General features: G+C 43.1%; 1 protein-coding gene across 1 annotated transcript in view; it reads right to left on the reverse strand.

Annotated features, from left to right (window-relative positions):
- Positions 1 to 14516, reverse strand: part of MINPP1 (multiple inositol-polyphosphate phosphatase 1) — a 28030-nt gene extending 13514 nt beyond the window's left edge. Inside the window, exons 1-2 of the mRNA XM_087702171.1 lie at positions 13886 to 14516; positions 192 to 389 (exon numbers count right to left, since the gene is read on the reverse strand). Coding sequence (XP_087558297.1) covers positions 192 to 389; positions 13886 to 14483 — 796 coding nt within the window. The 5' untranslated portion in view covers positions 14484 to 14516. The remainder of the gene's footprint in view (positions 1 to 191; positions 390 to 13885) is intronic.
- Positions 14517 to 20044: the final 5528 nt, after the last annotated feature.

The raw sequence follows: 20044 nt of genomic DNA on the forward strand, positions 1-20044 counted from the left end.
GTCAATTGTGGTCCTAAGTAAGGGACTACTTTTGTGCATGTGAGACATAATGCCCACAACTTTGGCATTGAAGAGGTTTAAATTCAAGCGATATTATCACGGTTAACATTTCATATCCACCTGATCCTTATAGTAACCGAAGACCGGTAGCAAAGACAATACGCTTCAAGGGTTCATAGACTGAGTATTACCTGCGTTTAAGTCTTCTGCTTGTAGACACAAAGTACGTGTGGTTTTCTTCACTATCTTCATCATCTCAGGGCTCTCCTTAAAGGCGTCAACCTCAGACATGGCCGTGTCGTTGTCTTCAACGTCTCGTACAAATTTTTCACAGTGATCAAAAAATCTCATCAATTTATCATTGATTTCAAATGTTTCTGTCAAGGTAACTGAAAAATAAGCAAAGTAATGTTAGTGATTTTCTTTATTTCATCGTTACGGCATCATCACATTGCTGTTACTACTACTAGTGTACACTTAAAAAGAGTTAATTGCATTAAATCAGTTATAGTTTTATAGTTTTTTTAAATAGTTTTATTGATTTTGTATGCCGCGGCTTACAATAAAACAAGGGAGGATAATACACAAAACAACGTATTAAAATAGCAATAGCAATAGCAGTTAGACTTATATACCGCTTCATAGGGCTTTCAGCCCTCTCTAAGCGGTTTACAGAGTCAGCATATTGCCCCCAATAACAATCCGGGTCCTCATTTTACCGATCTCAGAAGGATGGAAGGCTGAGTCAACCCTGAGCCGGTGAGATTTGAACAGCCGAACTGCAGAACTGTAGTCAGCTGAAGTAGCCTGCAGTGCTGCATTTAACCACTGCGCCACCTCGACTCTATACAACAGTCACAATTTCCGAGGGGCTGGATATTTCGAGAGCCCCCCGGCCTGCTGGGGCAGCCAGGACTTAACGGCTTTGCGGAAGGCCGGGAGGATAGTAAGGGTCCGGATCTCCACAGGGAGCTCGTTCCAGAGGGCTGGAGCTGCGACAGAGAAGGCCCTCCCCCGGGGAGTCGCCAGCCGACATTGGCTGGCGGATGGAATCTGGAGGAGACCTAACCTGTGAGATCTAATCGGTCTGAGAGAGGTAATCGGCAGGAGGCGGTCTCTCAGGTTATGTAAACATCTTTTCTACTAATGATAAAGATTTCACTAAATATCCGTTGAAAGCATTTTCAGCATCCCTGGGTGTGGCGCAAACAGTAGAGTACAGATAATCCCCAGGTTATGAGTGTCCCCTTAGCGAACATTCAAAGTTATGCAATTAGCGCCCCCTAGTGTTTATGAACAAGTCCCAAAACTACGAATCTTGCAGCACTACGGCAATTGCTCACCCTTATAAACAACCAGAGGCTTTGCAACATCTCCTGCCGATTACCTCCCATAGACCAATTAGATCTCACAGGTTGGGTCTCCCCCGGATTCCATCTTCCAGCCAATGTCGGCTGGCGACTTCCCGGGGGAGAGCCTTCTCTGTCGCAGCTCCAGCCCTCTGGAACGACCTCCCCGTGGAGATCCGGACCCTTACTACCCTCCCGGCCTTCCGCAAAGCCACCAAGTCCTGGCTGCTCCAGCAGGCCGGGGGGCTTTCGAAATATCCAGCCCCACGGAAACTGTGACTGTTGTGTATTTTAAAGTGTTGTTTTGTGTATTTGTCCCCTTCCCTTTAGGTATTGAGAATGTGATCAGAAGAGGCAACAGCCTCTAACTGACCAAACACCAGGCTGACTCCACTGAATAACTGATTAGTTAAATTTAGTTTAGTTTAGTTTAGTTTATTTGTCTTGTATGCCACCCACTCCTGAAGGACTCCGGGTGGCTTACAATAAACAAGGGAAGGGGGATAAATAGACAAAAAACAACACTTTAAAATACGCAACATTCACACTTTCCGTGGGGCTGGATGTTTCACAAGCCCCCCGGCCTACTGGAGCAGCCAGGACTTAGTGGCTTTGCGGAAGGCCGGGAGGGTAGTAGGGGTCCGGATCTCCACGGGGAGGTCATTCCAGAGGGCCGGAGCTGCGACAGAGAAGGCTCTCCCCTGGGGAGTCGCCAGCCGACATTGGCTGGCAGATGGAATCCGGAGGAGACCTAACCTGTGAGATCTAATCGGTCTATGGGAGGTAATCGGCAGGAGGCGGTCTCTCAGGTACCCAGGTCCAATGCCATGTAGGGCTGGATTGGCTGGAACAATGCCCTAACATGGCAACTAGGCCTTGGCCGTGATGGTGTGCTGGCCTCTCCTCTATCCAGAAGTCCAGAGAGCTTGGCATTGTCCAACTTGAGCCAAGTGCCAGGCCAAAAAAGGACTGTTTCAAACTGTGGCCTTGGTTTGGACAACCTGGTATTTGCATGGTAAGACCAGTTTTATGCTGTGATATGATCATGAAGCTATCTGCTTGTACTATATGCAATGGTCGGCTACGGGAACTAGGTGTACTTCTACAATTTGAAACTTTTCGGCATTTCCTGTATAGCCATTATGTGGCCTACAAACCTACAATATTTAGAGAGGGCTAGGTAACTGCAATAATCAATTCCACACTTTGTGACACCTTTACATGAAATTCTGCAAAGGTACAAAAGATGTTTATAATCACAATGCAGCAGCCACTTATATAGCTTCAAGTTGCAATATTTCACGGCGCTGAAGATTAAATGTTATGATTTCCTTGCTCGAAATGTCTTAAGAGTACTGTTTCTGATGATTTGCACCGCCATGGTGAGTGAATGTTGAACCGAGGTTAGGGTGCAGTACTGCAGGCCACTTCAGCTGACTGTTATCTGCAGTTCGGCGGTTCAAATCTCACCGGCTCAAGGTTGACTCAGCCTTCCATCCTTCCGAGGTGGGTGAAATGAGGACCCAGACCGTGGGGGCGATATGCTGACTCTGTAAACCGCTTAGAGAGGGCTGAAAGCCCTATGAAGCGGTATATAAGTCTAACTGCTATTGCTAACTATTCGTAGACACACTCATAACTCAATCTGTTAAGTTTTAGGCAAAACAGTAGCCTTCTCTGGAACATATTTAAGGAACACTGGTTGTAATACATTAATCACTTTTACTTTTAATTAGTTAGCCCTTGATTTAGGAGCCTTCATTTAGCTACTGTTTGAAGTTACCACGGTGCTGGTAAAAAGGGACTTATAATGTACTTACATATGACCCCTGCAGCATCTCCCACCAACATGTGGCAAAAATTCAGGTACTTGACAACTGGCTTGTATTTACAATTATTGTTGCACCCCCCAGAGACATGTAATTGCAGTTTATGACCCTCTCCCAGATGGTTTCTGACAAGCAAAGTTAATAGGGGAAGATTAAGATTTGCTTAATGGCAGCATGATTCAGTAATGACCATGGTGATTTGCTTAACAACCAAGGCCGCAAAACCAGACACAAGTCACTTTAATGATTGCCTTGCTCAGGGATGGAAATTCCAATCCCACTTGTGGTCCTAAGAGCTATTTATCTTGAATTAATTTTAATTACCGCTTGATGAAGCCACTGTGGCTGGGAAAAGAGACTATTATTAGTCATCTCTCAATCTGGCCTGCTCTGCCCCCCCCCCCGATTTTCCCATGTGCAAAATAAATGAGGAACAAAGCAGGGATTACACTCTTTCTGCTGATGTTTTTGACTACTTTTCAAAGCACAGCAAAAAAAATGAGAGATTGGCAGTCACCTGCCAAATCGGTGAACACACTGCCACATTTTGTAGCTATTGAATCCCGCTCTCAAAATGCTGGCATTGCCATCGTTTCCCCAAAACTGACAGCTATTTTCTATCTTCTTTTCCAAATATGTCAAAGGAAATAAGATCAAAGACAGGTTACTACGATTAAAGATGCTGGAACCATAGTTATAGGTTTTATATCCTTCCCTGTTCCGTCTCAACACAAAACACAGAATCATAGAGATGGAAAGGATAATTTAATCCAGTGTTTTTTCAAACTTGGCATGTAGGCTGGGGAATTCTAGGAATTAAAAGTACACACATCTTAAAGTTGCCAAGTTTGAAAAACTTGATTACAGCCAGCAACGGGTTCTAACATCACAATAAACCCAACTGATTACTCTGACCCTGTCTGAACACATTTAGTTAAGGGGAGCCCATTATCTCCCTTGAAGATTGATTCTACTGTTGTTGTTTTTTAAATTTTTATTACACAGACAACACATACATACAACAATAAAAAAGAAAACAACAACAGCATCATCACATACAGCATGTCGTTTGGTTACAAGTGTTTTAGCATCCATATTCTTGAATAACATTTACCATCACAGATTTTTCATCTAGTATAACTAAATACCTCGCTTTCATTGTACAGTATATGTTGAATTACGATTAGTATTATTTTGCCCCCCAATAAATCATAGTTTCCTTACATTCTTGATTATCTATTTGATAACAGTATACCTTTATGTAATCCACATGTGAAAGAAAAGATTTTTTTTTTACCAACCATTTATATTTATATATCACTATTTTCCATTATACATAATTCCACCAATCAACTATCAGGTATGCTGATAGTTCATTGTTATCCTTGTCCCTCATACCTTCAAACAGAAATCTTATTCCTTCATTTTTCAACACAATATTCTACCGTTGAATGCTTCAAGATGTTTCTTAATAGTTAGCTAAAATCCGTCTTCTTGTAACTTGAGAACGTTACTATGCTCCAGAACAACAGAAAACAAATCTTAACCTTCTAAGTGAACTTGAGAAAAAATGTTGCTGTAACTTTCCACGCTTGTCTTCTCTCTTAAGGCTAAATGCATTTGTATTCTCTCTTCAGAGGACTTCTTTTCAAATCACCTGATCATTCTTCCTCACTGCTCTAAGAATAGGTTACAGTACTCAAAAGGTTGAAGTCTAACCAGCAGAGATTATATTGGAGTTACTGTTTCCTGAGACTTAGAAGCCATACTTCAAGTTTGAAAGTTTGGAATAGCCAGTTTGATTTAGCATTTAAGGCATCAGAGCCGAGGTGGCGCAGTGGTTAGGGTGCAGTACTGCAGGCCACTTCAGCTGACTGTTATCTGCAGTTCAGCGGTTCAAATCTCACCGGCTCCAAGTTGACTCAGCCTTCCATCCTTCCGAGGTGGGTGAAATGAGGACCCGGATTGTTGTTGGGGGCGATATGCTGACTCTGCAAACCGCTTAGAGAGGGCTGAAAGCCCTATGAAGCGGTATATAAGTCTAACTGCTATTGCTAACTGCTATTGCTATCAGGATAGAAACCAGGAGACTGTGAGTTCTAATCCTGACTTAGGCATGAAAGCTGCCTAGGTGACTTTGGGCCCAGGTACTCTTTCTTTGTCTAAACCATCTCACAGGGTCACTGTAGTAGAGAAAACAGATAGAAAAAGGAGTACTAGGTATCCCAAAGGTGCTTTTTCAGGAGGCAACTGGACTTTCTTGTTTTTTCTTAGAAGATGTTTTGCCAATTACCTCCAATAGACCGATTAGATCCTACAGATTAGGCCTCCTCCGAATTCCATCCACTGGCCAATGCCGACTGGCGACCACCCGGAGGAGGGCCTTCTCTCTGGCTGCTCCGGCCCTCTGGAACGAGCTCCCCGTGGAGATTCGAACCCTCACCACCCTCCAGGCCTTCCGCAAAGCCCTTAAAACCTGGCTGTTCCGACAGGCCTGGGGCTAATGAGCTCTTGTCCCCCCCCTCGAATGGTATGGTTATTGTGTGTTTTTAAATTGTGGTATTGTTTTTGTCCGTCTTTTTTATTCCTTATTTGTACCCCCCCCCCTTGACTTGGGTTGTGAGCCGCCCTGAGTCCCCTTCGGGGAAAAGGGCGGCATAGAAATATAATCAATTCAATTCAATTCAATTCAATTCTTCTCATCCAAGAAAAGCTCTGACAGGGTAGTGGGGAATGGAAGGATTTATACACCTTTATATCCCACTATCTTGTCAGATATGAGGAAGCTTCTTGGATGAGAAGTGAAATGTCTTCAAAAAAAACCCAAGAAAGTCCATTTGTTGCCTGAAAAAGCACCTTTGGGACAACCATGACCAGGATGATTGAGAATCTCTACAGACTTTGGGAACTAGGTATGTTGACCATCTTGAATTGTTTATAAAAAGATAAAAAAAGTGTGATAAAAACCAACATAAATACTTCTATTGAAGCCACCTCACATGTGTTTTTTCAATCTACGTCCAAATATTATTTCAAAACCAGCTCAGTAACACCTTTCATGAACTATATAGCTATTACTTAAATAAAGTGTAATAAGACTATATGAAAATATACACAAGCCTCATAAAATCCTGTCCATTTTAGGTCTTGTTAACAGGACAAAATAAACAGGAAGTGAATCTATATATAAAAATGCTACAGTTTTCTTTTGTTTTCTGTTCCTTAATAGCCAGGGGATTCCCTTCATGGAGAATTTCAATTTTGAAAGTGAAATGTGAAGTGTTAAAAAAATCCTTTTTTAAAACTTTTCTGTTTTCTTCCTTTTATAATTGCGCGTTTTCTTTCTCTTTGGTTTTGGAATTTTGTCAATTAAAAAAGAATTTTAAAAAATATGTGATTAATTTACTCCAATAAATGAGGAAGTACCACAAAATTGTCCTTAAGTAAGCAAACGTGAAATTAAATAAAAGAGAACTTCATTGTACTATTTCAACTTCTCTATTCTCATTTATATATTTTTAGCCCGTAGCATTGCACATAACATTTCCTGTTGTTCTCCATAAAAATCACCTTGTGAGGCATAAAATAGTCCTCAGCTGAGGACAGTCAGTGGCGGTTTGAAGTTGCAACGGAGCCGAGGTGGCGCAGTGGTTAGGGTGCAGTACTGCAGGCCACTTCAGCTGACTGCTAAGCTGCAGTTCGGCGGTTCAAATCTCACCGGCTCAGGGTTGACTCAGCCTTCCATCCTTCCAAGGTGGGTAAAATGAGGACCCGGATTATTGTTGGGGGCAATATGCTGACTCTGCAAACCGCTTAGAGAGGGCTGAAAGCCCCATGAAGCGGTATATAAGTCTAACTGCTATTGCTATCTATTTACAACCCAGTTTCAAAGTTCCAATGATCATGTATATCATATCTGTGGTGCCCGCTCGAAGTTAAAATGGCACTGAAAAAGGTGACTTATGACCCATCTTTCATGCAACCGTTGCAGCATCCCCATGGGTCATGTGATCCAAACTCAGATGCTTGCCGACCGATTCGTATTTATGACGGGTGCAGTGTCCTGGAGTCATGCGATCCCATTTTTGTGACCTTTTGACAAAAGCAAAGTCAACGGGGAAGCCAGGTTCACTTAACAAACTGTGTTACTAGCTTAACAACTGCAGTGATTCACTTAGCAGTGGTGGCAAGAAAGGTTGTAAAATGGGGGCAAATTTCACTTAACAAATGTTTCACTTAGCAATTCAATTTCAATTTTAATAGATTTGTATGCCGCCCAATCCCAGAGGACTCCGGGCGGCTTACATAAAAAACAGTTTAAAAATATTAAAAAGAGTTTAAAATACAAGACAGAAACAAATTAAAAGAGACACAACATACACTCGATTTTAGTGGGGCTGGAGCTCAATCAAAGATCAGCAGCCCCAGGCCTGCCGGAACAGCCAGGTCTTAACAGACTTTCGGAAGGCCGGGAGAGTGGGGAGGGTCCGGATCTCAGGGGGTAGATAGTTCCAGAGGGCCGGGGCAGCTACAGAGAAGGCTTTCCCCCAAGGAGCCGCCAGACGACATTGTGTGGTCGACGGTACCCGGAGAAGGCCCGCCCTGTGAGATCTTATTGGGCGCTGGGAGGTATGTGACAGGAGGCGGTCACGGAGATATCCAGGTCCTAGGCCATGTAGGGCTTTAAAGGTGATAACCAGCACCTTGAAGCGTGTTCGGAGACCGATAGGGAGCCAGTGCAGCTCACGGAAGATAGGTGTAACATGGGCAACAGCAACAGAAAATTTGGGCTCAACTGTGGTCGCAAGCTGAGGACTACCTATATTTACTTCTGGTTTGTGGCAAAAAAAATAGGTTTTGACATAATAAAGCCTACAAAAAGGTTGTAAAATCAGGTACATTCATGTAATTCCAAGCTTAATTACAGTCATAAGTTGAGGACCACCTGTAATTGGGACACCTAGAGAATTTCTAGCTCAAAGCCACCCTTGAGATTTCGCAACTGAGGGTAGAGGGTAGAATCTGGGATTTTCTGTTCCAGGTCATTTACTACTATATCATGCTACCATTTGTTGTGACTATCACCCCAACTTCCAAAGCTTATGATATATAACTTAAGAAGGTTAGAAAAGTCAACTTTTTGCTGGTTGGAGACTGCATTTAATATTGTGGGTGGCTAAGAATCACGGTGAGTGCGTGATGATCCAATGTATATGGAACCAGAATTTTCTCTCTTCTCCCTCCCACTTAAGCCAGTGTTTCTCAACCTTGTCAACTTGAAGATGTCCGGACTTCAACTCCCAGAATTCCCCAGCCAGCAAATGCTGGCTGGGGAATTCTGGGAGTTGAAGTCCAGACATCTTCAAGTTGACAAGGTTGAGAAACACTGCACTAAGCTTTAAAGGGAATTCAGGGCATGTCTGTACATTATATTGGCTCTTTTAGAACACACACTGCACATTTCTGTTTTCTTTGTTTTACAAGAAATCATACCACAAGTGCAATGTTCAAAGGTGGCTCTGAGGATCATCAAAACAAACCAACTCCATCTAATCTAACTTTTTTTCTCTCAGCACTAGATCGATGTAAATGAGAACGGTAAGAATGTTTCCGTGATAGAATACTTTGGATTATGGAGCTTGCATTTAGCTAGAATGATTAATATTTTTAAACTGTGCAGGGAAATATATAGCCTGCAGGCAGTATAAATACAAAAGAACTAATTTGGTGGTTTTTAAGTTAATAGCATATTCACCGCGTTAATTTAAGAGGCACTCAAAGAATCTTCTTTCTTAAAGGAAAGAGATGGCAATTAAAAAAGGATCAGTATGGAAAGCATGGAAAGGAGGACTACCACATATTCATAAAGATGAGCCCCAAATCAGGATTTAGAAAGCAATGTGAAAGCAGCGGATGGCTAGAGACGAGACTTCCCTTCACAAAAAACAAAGGTAGTCCTCAACTTACAAACAATTCGTATAGTGACCATTTAAAGTTACACTGGACATGACCATTTTTCACATTTAGGATTAGGATTAGGATTTATTTCATTTATATGCCGCCCTTTTCCCCGCAGGGGACTCAGGGCGGCTCACAACTCAGTCAAGGGAAAGGAGGTACAAACAGGGGATAAAAGACAAACAGACAATACACAATTTAAAACACACAACAACCATACCATTCGAGAAGGGGGGGCAGAAGCTCTTTAGCCCCAGGCCTGTCGGAACAGCCAGGTTTTAAGGGCTTTGCGGAAGGCCTGGAGGGTGGTGAGGGTTCGAATCTCCACGGGGAGTTCGTTCCAGAGGGTCGGAGCAGCCACAGAGAAGGCTCTCCTTATGAGTATTGCAGCATCCTCATGGTCATGTGATCAAAATTCAGGTGCTTGGCAACTGATTTAGGATGGTTCAATGCCCTGGTATCATGGGACCATCTTTTGCGACCTTCTGATAAGCAGAGTCAAATGGGGAAGACAGATTCACTTAATAACAATGTCATTAAGTTAAAAACTGTGGCAAGAAAGATCTTAAAATTGTGCAAAGCTCAATTAACAACGATCTCGCTTAGCAACAGAAATGCTCTGCTCAATTGTGGCTGTAAATCAAGGACTACCTGTAGGAGGCCACGTGGGTTTTGACAAGGCAAGAGTTTAATCCCCAAAATGCTTCTCTTGCTTGCTGCCCTCCAGTTTCTTGAGCTCCAGATAAACCATCATGGCGAATGAAGCGATGGAAAAAATGACTGGGTGCTGAAGTTAGCCCAGCTGACTGAAGTGTACCCATTACCTCCCAAAGACCCATTAGATCGCACAGGGTCGGCCTCCTCCGGGTCCCGTCTACCAGCCAATGCCATCTGGCTACGACCCGGGGGAGGGCCTTCTCTGTTGCAGCTCCGGCCCTTTGGAACGAACTCCCCGCAGAGATTCGGACCCTCGCCTCTCTCCCGGCCTTCCGAAAAGCCGTTAAAACCTGGCTGTGTCAGCAGGCCTGGGGTTGATGAGCTCCCTTCTGCCTCTCGACAGGTATGGTTGTTGGTTATTTTTTAAAATACTTGTCTTGTTTCTGTATGTTCCCTTCCCCGTTTGAGTTGTTCGCCGCCCTGAGTCCCTGCAGGGAATAGGGCGGCATATAAATAAAACTTCAAACTTCAAACTACCAGTCAAGTTTGTAAACAGAAGGTACACAGGTATAGGTAAGAGATGAAAGTTTGCTGTTCCTTTAAAAAGTGATTAGGACTGTTTGAGAATGTTCTCTTCTGACAGCTAGAGATAAAGAATTAGGACAGTGATAGAGTGACTTAATGAACTTACAAGGCAACCAACATCCAAAGAGGTATTTTGGTATCCTGTGCTCCAGCTTTTTGAAAAAGGAGCATTTTTGCATGCTGTCACCCAGGGACTGCTTTCAATCCCCTGACCCACTCCTGTGCAGCTGAAGCCTAGACCAGCCTGGCCCAGTAGCCAGGCCAGGGATGCCTCACCAGCAGTGGGAGCAAAAAACCAGCCACCAAAACAAGAAAGATGAGCTAGGACACAGATGTGGGGAGATAAGCAAGTGGGGCAATTAGAGTAAGACCCCTTATGAGGGTCAGGGCTGGGAGGTACCAAGCTCAGAATGGATTGGCTTGGAGCCAAGGTGGCGCAGTGGTTAGGGTGCAGTACTGCAGGCCACTTCAGCTGACTGTTATCTGCAGTTCGGCTGTTCAAATCTCACCGGCTCAGGGTTGACTCAGCCTTCCATCCTTCCGAGGTGGGTGAAATGAGGACCCGGATTGTTGTTGGGGGCAATATGCTGACTCTGTAAACCGCTTAGAGAGGGCTGAAAGCCCTATGAAGCAGTATATAAGTCTAACTGCTATTGCTATTGCTTAACAATCCACAACTTTTGATTAAGAAGTGCAACAGAGAGAGACACGATTACAGTCTTAAAGCAATCGTGTCACATCTTGTTTTTAAGGATGACATTACTTAGTGATTGAAATTCCAGTATCTAGAAACTGGAGTGCAGCACGCCAAAACACGTCTTTGGATGTGGTTGCCGTGCCCCACACAAGTGTGGTGAGTATATGTTGAGCCAGCCTATCACCGCCTCGATTGATAATCCAAGTGACTGAAAACTCAAAGGACTAGACGTAGATATTTTAATTTGCTTGTGAAATCCAGCCAGAATTGAAATGTTATGGAAACTGCTCAGCAACCAAGGAGTAACAAATGCTTTTAATTACAATCAGAAGAGAAGCGTAAACAATAATTATTATCTTGCCCAATAGCCTGTTCAGTTATTTTATCTTGATCTCCCTCCCCCCCCATCCCCCCCCCCCGGCACAAACTGAATTGGGTATTATCAGTCTAGAGAAAAGCAGGACTGAGATGACATGATAGAAGTATTCCAGTATTGAGGAGGTGTGGCAAAGAAGAAAAGAAGGGGTCAATTTATTTTCCAAAGCACCAGAAGGCAAGAACAAGAAACAATGGATGGAAACTAATCAAGGAGAGAAGCAAGCTGGAATTAAAGAGAAACTTTTCCTAACAGCGAGGATAATTAATTGGCGGAAAACAGTTTGCCTTCAGAAGTTGTGGATGCTTCATCACTGGAGGATTTTAAGAAACGACTGGATAGCCACCTGTCTGAAATGTTAAAGGATCTCCTGCTTGAGCAGGGGGTTGGATTAGAAGACCTTCAAGGTCCCTTCCAGCTCTATTCTGATTGAAATAACACTAGGAAGGCCACTGGGGAGAGGAGGGACATCAAATGAATCCTGAACCCTTAGAACTGCAAATCTGTACCTGTTGACTGAATGCAATTTCTTCCAAGATCAAGGTTGAGAAACACTGGACTAAGGATTCCCCAACACAGCTGGCTGGGGGATTCTGGGAGTTGAAGTCCACAGGACTTAAAGTCGCCAAGGTTGAGAAACACTGCCTTAGACTCTCTGCTGTTGACCTCACCCCATTCCTAATAGTAATTTGTATTTTTAATAGATTTGTATGCCGCCCAATCCCCGAAGGACTCCGGGCAGCTTAGTTAAGTGAATTTTGTCCCATGTTCTGACCTTTCCTGCCCAGTTAAGTGAATAGCAATAACAATAGCAGTAGACTTATATACCGCTTCATAGGGCTTTCAGCCCTCTCTAAGCGGTTTACAGAGAGTCAGCATATTGCTCCCAACAACAATCTGGGTCCTCATTTTACCCACCTCGGAAGGATGGATGGCTGAGTCAACCCTGAGCCGGTGAGATTTGAACCGCTGAACTGCTGATCTAGCAGTAGCCTGCAGTGCTGCATTTAACCACTGCGCCACCTTGGCTCTAATCAGGCTTCTCCGTTGACTTTGCTTGTTACCAAAAATGTGCAAAATGTGATCACATGAACCAACCACCCTGCAACTGACATAAATACATGCCAGTTGTCAAGCATCTGAATTTTGATCACATTATGTAAATGCTGCTACAGTCATAAGTGTGAAGACGGTCATAAATCCCATTTTTCACTGCCACTGTAACTTCAAGCAATCACTAAATCAGTGTTTCTCAACCTTGGTGACTTTAAGTCCTGCGGACTTCAACTCCCAGAATCCCCCAGCCAGCACAGCTGGCTGGGGGATTTCTGGGAGTTGAAGTCCGCAGGACTTAAAGTCGGCAAGGTTGAGAAACACTGGACTAAGGTGAAAGTTTTGGGGAAGAAACCACAGTGTCAGGTAGAGCATTCCAGGCATTGACCGCTCGGTTGCTGAACATCAGTGAAACAGAATCATCAAAGACAGGAGGGACATAATAAAATGCGAAGGGCAATATATATATATATGTTTTTTTTTATTTGTGCTGATAAATAAATAAAGGGAGACTAGTATAGATCTATTTCAAGCTATTTAGCTCTCATCAGCTAGCCATACCCTTACTGGGATTTGAACCTGGCTAGCTGATGAGAGCTAAATAGCTTGAAATAGATCTATACTAGTCTCCCTTTATTTATTTATCAGCACAAATAAAAAAAAACACAAATATAACAAAGGCAACAGTAAAAATATTGGGTTTCTGTCGTGATGGACTCTTGTGACGAGCTGATTGACAGAAGATGGAAGCAGTTAGCTTCCTCCCATAATTGGGGCTTACCAGGGGTTGTAAAAATCATATATATATATATATATATATATATATATATATATATATATATATATATATATATATATATATATATATATATATATATATATATATACACATATATATATATACATACACATATATATACATACACATATATATATACATATATATATATATATATATATATATATATATATATATATATATATTGCTCCCAATATATGTGACACTATATATATATATATATATATATATATATATATATATATATATATATATATATATATATATATATATATATATATATATATATATATATATATATATATATATATATATATATATATATATATATATATATATATATATATATATATATATATATATATATATTTAGAGTCACAACCCCTGGTAAGCCCCAATTATGGGAGGAAGCTAACTGCTTCCATCATCTGTCAATCGGCTCGTCACAAGAGTCCATCACGACAGAAACCCAATATTTTTACTGTTGCCTTTGTTTATATATATACACATATATTTCAAAATTTAAATAATTAGAATTGCAAAATTGCCCCACGGCCAAGCATTGGGGAAGAGCAAACTCACCGTTTTTCCTGCCCTCGCTCATCCGCCCGTAGAGCGCCTGGCGGAGCCCTTCGCGGAAAGCGTCGCTGCTCTCCACGCACCGGTGCTTGGAGCTGCTGGTGAAGGCCAGCCGCCGCCCGGGAGCCAGCAAGCTGGGGAAGCGGGAGGCCAGGCGCTTCGCCAGGGAGCTCATGTCGCGGGAGCCCTTGGGCGCCAGCTTCCCGTCCACCTCCGGCTGGTACCACATCTCCCATCCCGACAGGCGCTCCGCCACCGAGCAGCGCCCGCCGCCGCCGCTGCCGTCGCCGCCCCGTCGGAGGAGGAGGCCGTGCAGGCGCGCCAGCTTCTCGATCTGCTTGCGGGTGGGGAAGCGCGTGCCGTGGCGGACCACGGCGCTCAGCTGGAGCGGGGTGCAGGAAGCCGGCGGCAGCGGGAAACCCGAGAGCGGCCGCCCGAGCGACAGCGGGTCCCGGAGGAGGTGCGGGTGCAGCTCTTCGTAGCGGGATTTGGTGCCGAAAAAGGGGCTCAGCAGCTCGGCTCGCTGCTCCCCGTTGACCAGGAGGAGAAGCAGCGGCAGAAGCATCGGGACGAAGAGCAGGCGGGTCCCCGGGCAGCCCATGGCGGAGTCCTCGCCGCCGCCGCCGCTCGCCTCCCTTTTGTTTCCCCCCCGGTTGGAGGCCGGCAAGACCGGCGGCCACGCCTCGCCGTGGCTTCGTTTCCCGCCCTTCTCCAAAATGGCCGCCTTTGTGCGTGACGTTGAAGCTTCTGGAAGGCCTCCTCGCCCGCAGTCAGCATGGCGCTCCCTCCTCCTCTTCCTCCTCTTCCTCTCGCTCGTTGTCTCAATCGTTCTAAACTTTTAAGGCTTCATTTTAAACTCTGGGAGTTGGTAGTTGAAGCCCACAAGTCTTAAAGTTAGGCTTGAAGTTCTGGGAGTTGAAGTCCACAAGTTTTAAAGTTAGGCTTGAAGTTCTGGGAGTTGAAGTCCACAAGTTTTAAAACTAGGCTTTAAATTCTGGGAGTTGAAGCCCACAAGACTTAAAGTTAGATTTAGGCTTAAAGTTCTGGGAGTTGAAGGCTTAAAGTTCTGGGAGTTGAAGTCCACAAGTCTTAAAGTTAGATTTAGGCTTAAAGTTCTGGGAGTTGAAGTCCAGAAGTCTTAAACATAGACTTAGACTTGAAGTTCTGGGAGGTGAATTCCACAAGTCTTAAAATTAGATTTAGGCTTAAAGTTCTGGGAGTTGAAGGCTTGAAGTTCTGGGAGTTGAAGTCCACAAGTTTTAAAATTAGACTTAGACTTGAAGTTCTGGGAGTTGAAGTCCACAAGTCTTAAAGTTAGATTTAGGCTTAAAGTTCTGGGAGTTGAAGTCCACAAGTCTTAAAGTTAGATTTAGGCTTAAAGTTCTGGGAGTTGAAGTCCACAAGTCTTAAAGTTAGATTTAAGCTTAAAGTTCTGGGAGTTGAAGTCCACAAGTCTTAAAGTTGGATTTAGACTTGAAGTTTTGGGAGTTGAAGTCCACAAGTCTTAAAGTTAGATTTAAGCTTAAAGTTCTGGGAGTTGAAGTCCACAAGTCTTAAAGTTAGATTTAGGTTTAAAATTTTGGGAGTTGAAGTCCACAAGTCTTAAAGTTAGATTTAGGCTTAAAGTTTTGGGAGTTGAAGTCCACAAGTCTTAAAGTTAGATTTAGGCTTAAAGTTCTGTGAGTTGACGTCCACAAGTTTTAAAATTAGATTTAGGCTTAAAGTTCTGGGGAGTTGAAGTCCACAAGTCTTAAAGTTAGATTTAAGTTGAAGGCTTAAAATTCTGGGAGTTGAAGTCCACAAGTCTTAAAGTTAGATTTAGGCTTTAAATTCTGGGAGTTGAAGCCCACAAGTCTTAAAATTAGATTTAAGCTTAAAGTTCTGGGAGTTGAAGTCCATAAGTCTTAAAGTTAGACTTAGGCTTGAAGTTCTGGGAGTTGAAGTCCACAAGTCTTAAAATTAGATTTAGGCTTTAAATTCTGGGAGGTGAATTCCACAAGTCTTAAAATTAGATTTAGGCTTTAAATTCTGGGAGTTGAAGCCCACAAGTCTTAAAGTTAGATTTTAGGCTTAAAGTTCTGGGAGTTGAAGTCCATAAGTCTTAAACGTAGACTTAAAGTTATGGCAGTTTTAAGTCCACAAGTCTTAAAGTTAGACTTAGGCTTGAAGTTCTGGGAGGTGAATTCCACAAGTCTTAAAGTTAGATTTAAGCTTAAAGTTCTGGGAGTTGAAGTCCATAAGTCTTAAACGTAGACTTAAAGTTATGGCAGTTTTAAGTACACAAGTCTTAAAGTTAGATTTAGACTTAGACTTAAAGTAAGACTTAGACACTGGGATGCCCATAGAAAGAGGGCAGCGCTTAAGTTGGGATGCCCAGATGCTGCTCGTGTCAGCCAGACCCCTGCCCCCTTGTATCTTGACGTCACGTCAGCTTTGCTGGCTGAGGAATTCTGGGAGTTGAAGTCCACAAGTCTTAAAGTTGCCCAGGTTGGAGACCCCTATTCTAAAGGCAGGACGAAATTGGAATCGTGGCACAGCCCAGCCTCACAATCCAACCTTAACACAGAATAGAATAACATAGAATAACAGGGTTAGAAGGGATCTTGGAGGTCATCTAGTCCAACTCCCTCCCTGAGCAGGAGACCTTATAGTATACCATTCCAGACAAGTGGCTATCTAGTCTTTTCTTGAAAACCTCCAGTGAACAGAGCTGAAGAAGCTTCTTGGATGAAAAGTGAAACATCTTCAAAGAAAGTCCAGTTCCCTCTTGAGATGACCGTCACCTCATTTCATTTCATTTATTAAATTTATAGGCGGACTCCGGGCGGCTTACAACGAAAGAAGAAAAAAAGAAAAGCAAAATAACTTTAAAAAAAATAGTTTAAAATTCACAACACACACACTTTCTAATAGGGGCTGGACCTTAACACTAAGGTCAACAGCCCCAGGCCTTCCGGAACAGCCAGGTTTTAACGGCTTTCCTGAAGGCCATGAGAGTGGGTAAGGCCCGGACCTCTGGGGGTAGCTGATTCCACAGGGTTGGAGCAGCCACAGAGAAGGCTCTCCTCCGGGGGGCCCGCCAGGCGACACTGTCCGGCTGACGGTATCCGAAGGAGGCCCACCCTGTGGGATCTTATTGGCCATTGGGAGGTGTATGGCAGTAGGCGGTCTCGCAGATAGGCTGGTCCTGAGCCATGTAGGGCTTTAAAGGTAATAACCAACACCTTGAATTGCGTCCGGAGACCAATTGGCAGCCAGTGCAGCTCGCGGAGGACAGGTGTACTATGGGTGTATCTCGGTACACCCAATATCGCTCGCGTGGCTGCATTCTGGACTAGCTGTAGTCTCCGAACGCTTTTCAAGGGTAGCCCCATGTGGAGCGCATAACCTGGCTGAGAATCTCCATATTATTATTCTCACCATTAGGAACTTTCTCCAAAGCTCTACCTGGCTTCTCTGCTTGACTAGTTTCCATCCATTGGTCCTTGTCTTGCCTTCTGGTGCTTTGGTAAATAGTTTGCCTCCCTCATCTTTGTGAGAAACTTAGTTTTTGCCCTGCATGGCCGATGCAGGCTGTTTCCCAGGCCTCCAAGGGAAAACTAGCTTCGGTAACGCTAAAATGTCAGTGACGTGACATCAAGGTACAAGGGGGCAGAGGTCCGACTGACATCAGCAGCATCTGGGAATCCCGATTCAAGGGCTGCCCTCTTTCTACGGGCATCACAATGCCTATCAAACTTTCACCCTTTTGAAGAAAGTGGTGGGTTCTCGCTCTGCCCTTTCATACCCGCTTTGTGATGTCACAAAGAGCCGAGGTGGCGCAGTGGTTAGGGTGCAGTACTGCAGGCCACTTCAGCTGACTTGTTATCTGCAGTTCAGCGGTTCAAATCTCACTGGCTCAAGGTTGACTCAGCCTTCCATCCTTCCGAGGTGGGTGAAATGAGGACCCAGACTGTGGGGGCAATTTGCTGACTCAATTTGCTAAAAATCTGTAAACCGCTTAGAGAGGGCTGAAAGCCCTATGAAGCGGTATATAAGTCTAATAAATAGATAGATAGATAGATAGATAGATAGATAGATAGATAGATAGGTGATAGATAGATAGATGATGATGATGATGATGATGATGATAGATAGATAGATAGATAGATAGATAGATAGATAGATAGATAGGTTGACTCAGCCTTCCATCCTTCTGAGGTGGGTGAAATGAGGACCCAGACTGTGGGGGTAATTTGCTGACTCAATTTGCTAAAAATCTGTAAACCGCTTAGAGAGGGCTGAAAGCCCAATGAAGCGGTATATAAGTCTAATAGATAGATAGATAGATAGATAGATAGATAGATAGATAGATAGATAGATAGATAGATCAATAGATAGGTGATAGATAGATGATGATGATGATGATAGATAGATAGATAGATAGATAGATAGATAGATAGATAGATAGATGATAGATAGATAGATAGATAGATAGATAGATAGATAGATAGATAGATAGATAGATAGATAGATAGATAGATAGATAGATAGATAGATAGATAGACTCAGCCTTCCATCCTTCCGTGGTGGGTGAAATGAGGACCCAGACTGTGGGGGCAATTTGCTGACTCAATTTGCTAAAAATCTGTAAACCGCTTAGAGAGGGCTGAAAGCCCTATGAAGCGGTATATAAGTCTAATAAATAAATAAATAAATAAGGTTTGGGTTTTTATTTTATTTTCCATTATGCTACTGTAAATCTTAATACATCGTATTGTTTCAGTACAGTGATATTTCTGTTAATACGATTAAAGTTTATTGACATTCCATTATTTAGATAGCTTAGAGAACAGTACTAAAAATAAAGAAGAGAAAAAAAGCATTCTATCAATATTAAAGACAATTCAGAATGTCCACGTTACAAGAATAAAAATGTTTTTTTTTTATTTTGAAATTGAGTACAACACTGAGGTAGTGTTGAGTAGTGAACCACTACTTCAAAATATTTTGTATGGCTGCCCATTTCACAAAAGCGATTCTGCAGGCTCCATTACCGACTGGATATATTCTTATGAAATATATTCTCAAGTTGAAATGCCTATTAACATTCAATGTCATTTCTGAAAGAACAGTTCCTAATTGGTTACTAATTAAAAAACAATGTACAAACCATTAACTTCCAACGTCAGATCTTTTTACAGTTTTTATATCTTACCATACCTGAGTTAATAAGTAGGCATTATTTTTCTGACTGATAAAAACTCCTTGAGCCAATTGACGAATACCAAGGTACCATACTTTGATTCCCGACTGATAAATGTACACAGCTCTGTAAATTAATATTCAACCCTCAACGTTTCTAATCTTGGGCATATCCACCACAATTGAAACCATGCATGTTTTTCAGTGCAATTATTCCAGAAGAGTCTAATTGGAAGACTCTGAACGGGGATCGGAATGGGTGGAAAACGGGGCGCGCAGAGGCAGCGTTAGGCAATGGCAATCCCTGCAGCCTGAAACAGCTGATGGTCGGGAGGATCCAACAGACAATCAGCTGTTTGTGCTAATCAAGCTTGCTGAAGCTGAAACTGAAACAGGCTGCTTGCTGTTTGCTGCAAGGAGGCAAATTGTTGGGAGGCAGAGGCCACTTGTAGTATTTGAGCAAGTGCAGATCAGAGGTGGTATTCAGCAGGTTCTGACCAGTTCTGGAGAACCGGTAGTGGAAATTTTGAGTAGTTCGGAGAACCGGTAAATATCGTCTCTGACTGGCCCCGCCCCCATCTATTCTCTGCCTCCCGACTCCCAGCTGATCTGGAGGGAATGGAGATTTTACAGTATCCTTCCCCTACAAACACCCCTGAATTAGACTTCTATGCATCTGGGGGGAAAAATTGGTTTCTCTAATTGTATTGGTCAATCCCAATACATAAGTTTGGACTGTTTTTTTTCCCAACAACACTGAAGAAGAAAATTCAACTATAGTTATAGTTATAGTTTTATTGATTTGTATGCCGCCCACTCCCGAAGGACTCCGGGCGGCTTACAATAAAACTAGGGAGGGGGAATAATACACAAACAACATTAAAATATACAACAGTCACAATCTCCGGGGGGGGGCTGGATATTTCGAGAGCCCCCCGGCCTGCTGGAGCAGCCAGGACTTAACGGCTTTGCGGAAGG

This window comes from Thamnophis sirtalis, unplaced genomic scaffold, assembly GCF_051295495.1.
Source record: "Thamnophis sirtalis isolate CommonGarterSnake01/CBP01778 unplaced genomic scaffold, rThaSir2_p1.2 scaffold_15, whole genome shotgun sequence".
In the NCBI taxonomy this organism is placed as follows: domain Eukaryota; kingdom Metazoa; phylum Chordata; class Lepidosauria; order Squamata; family Natricidae; genus Thamnophis; species Thamnophis sirtalis.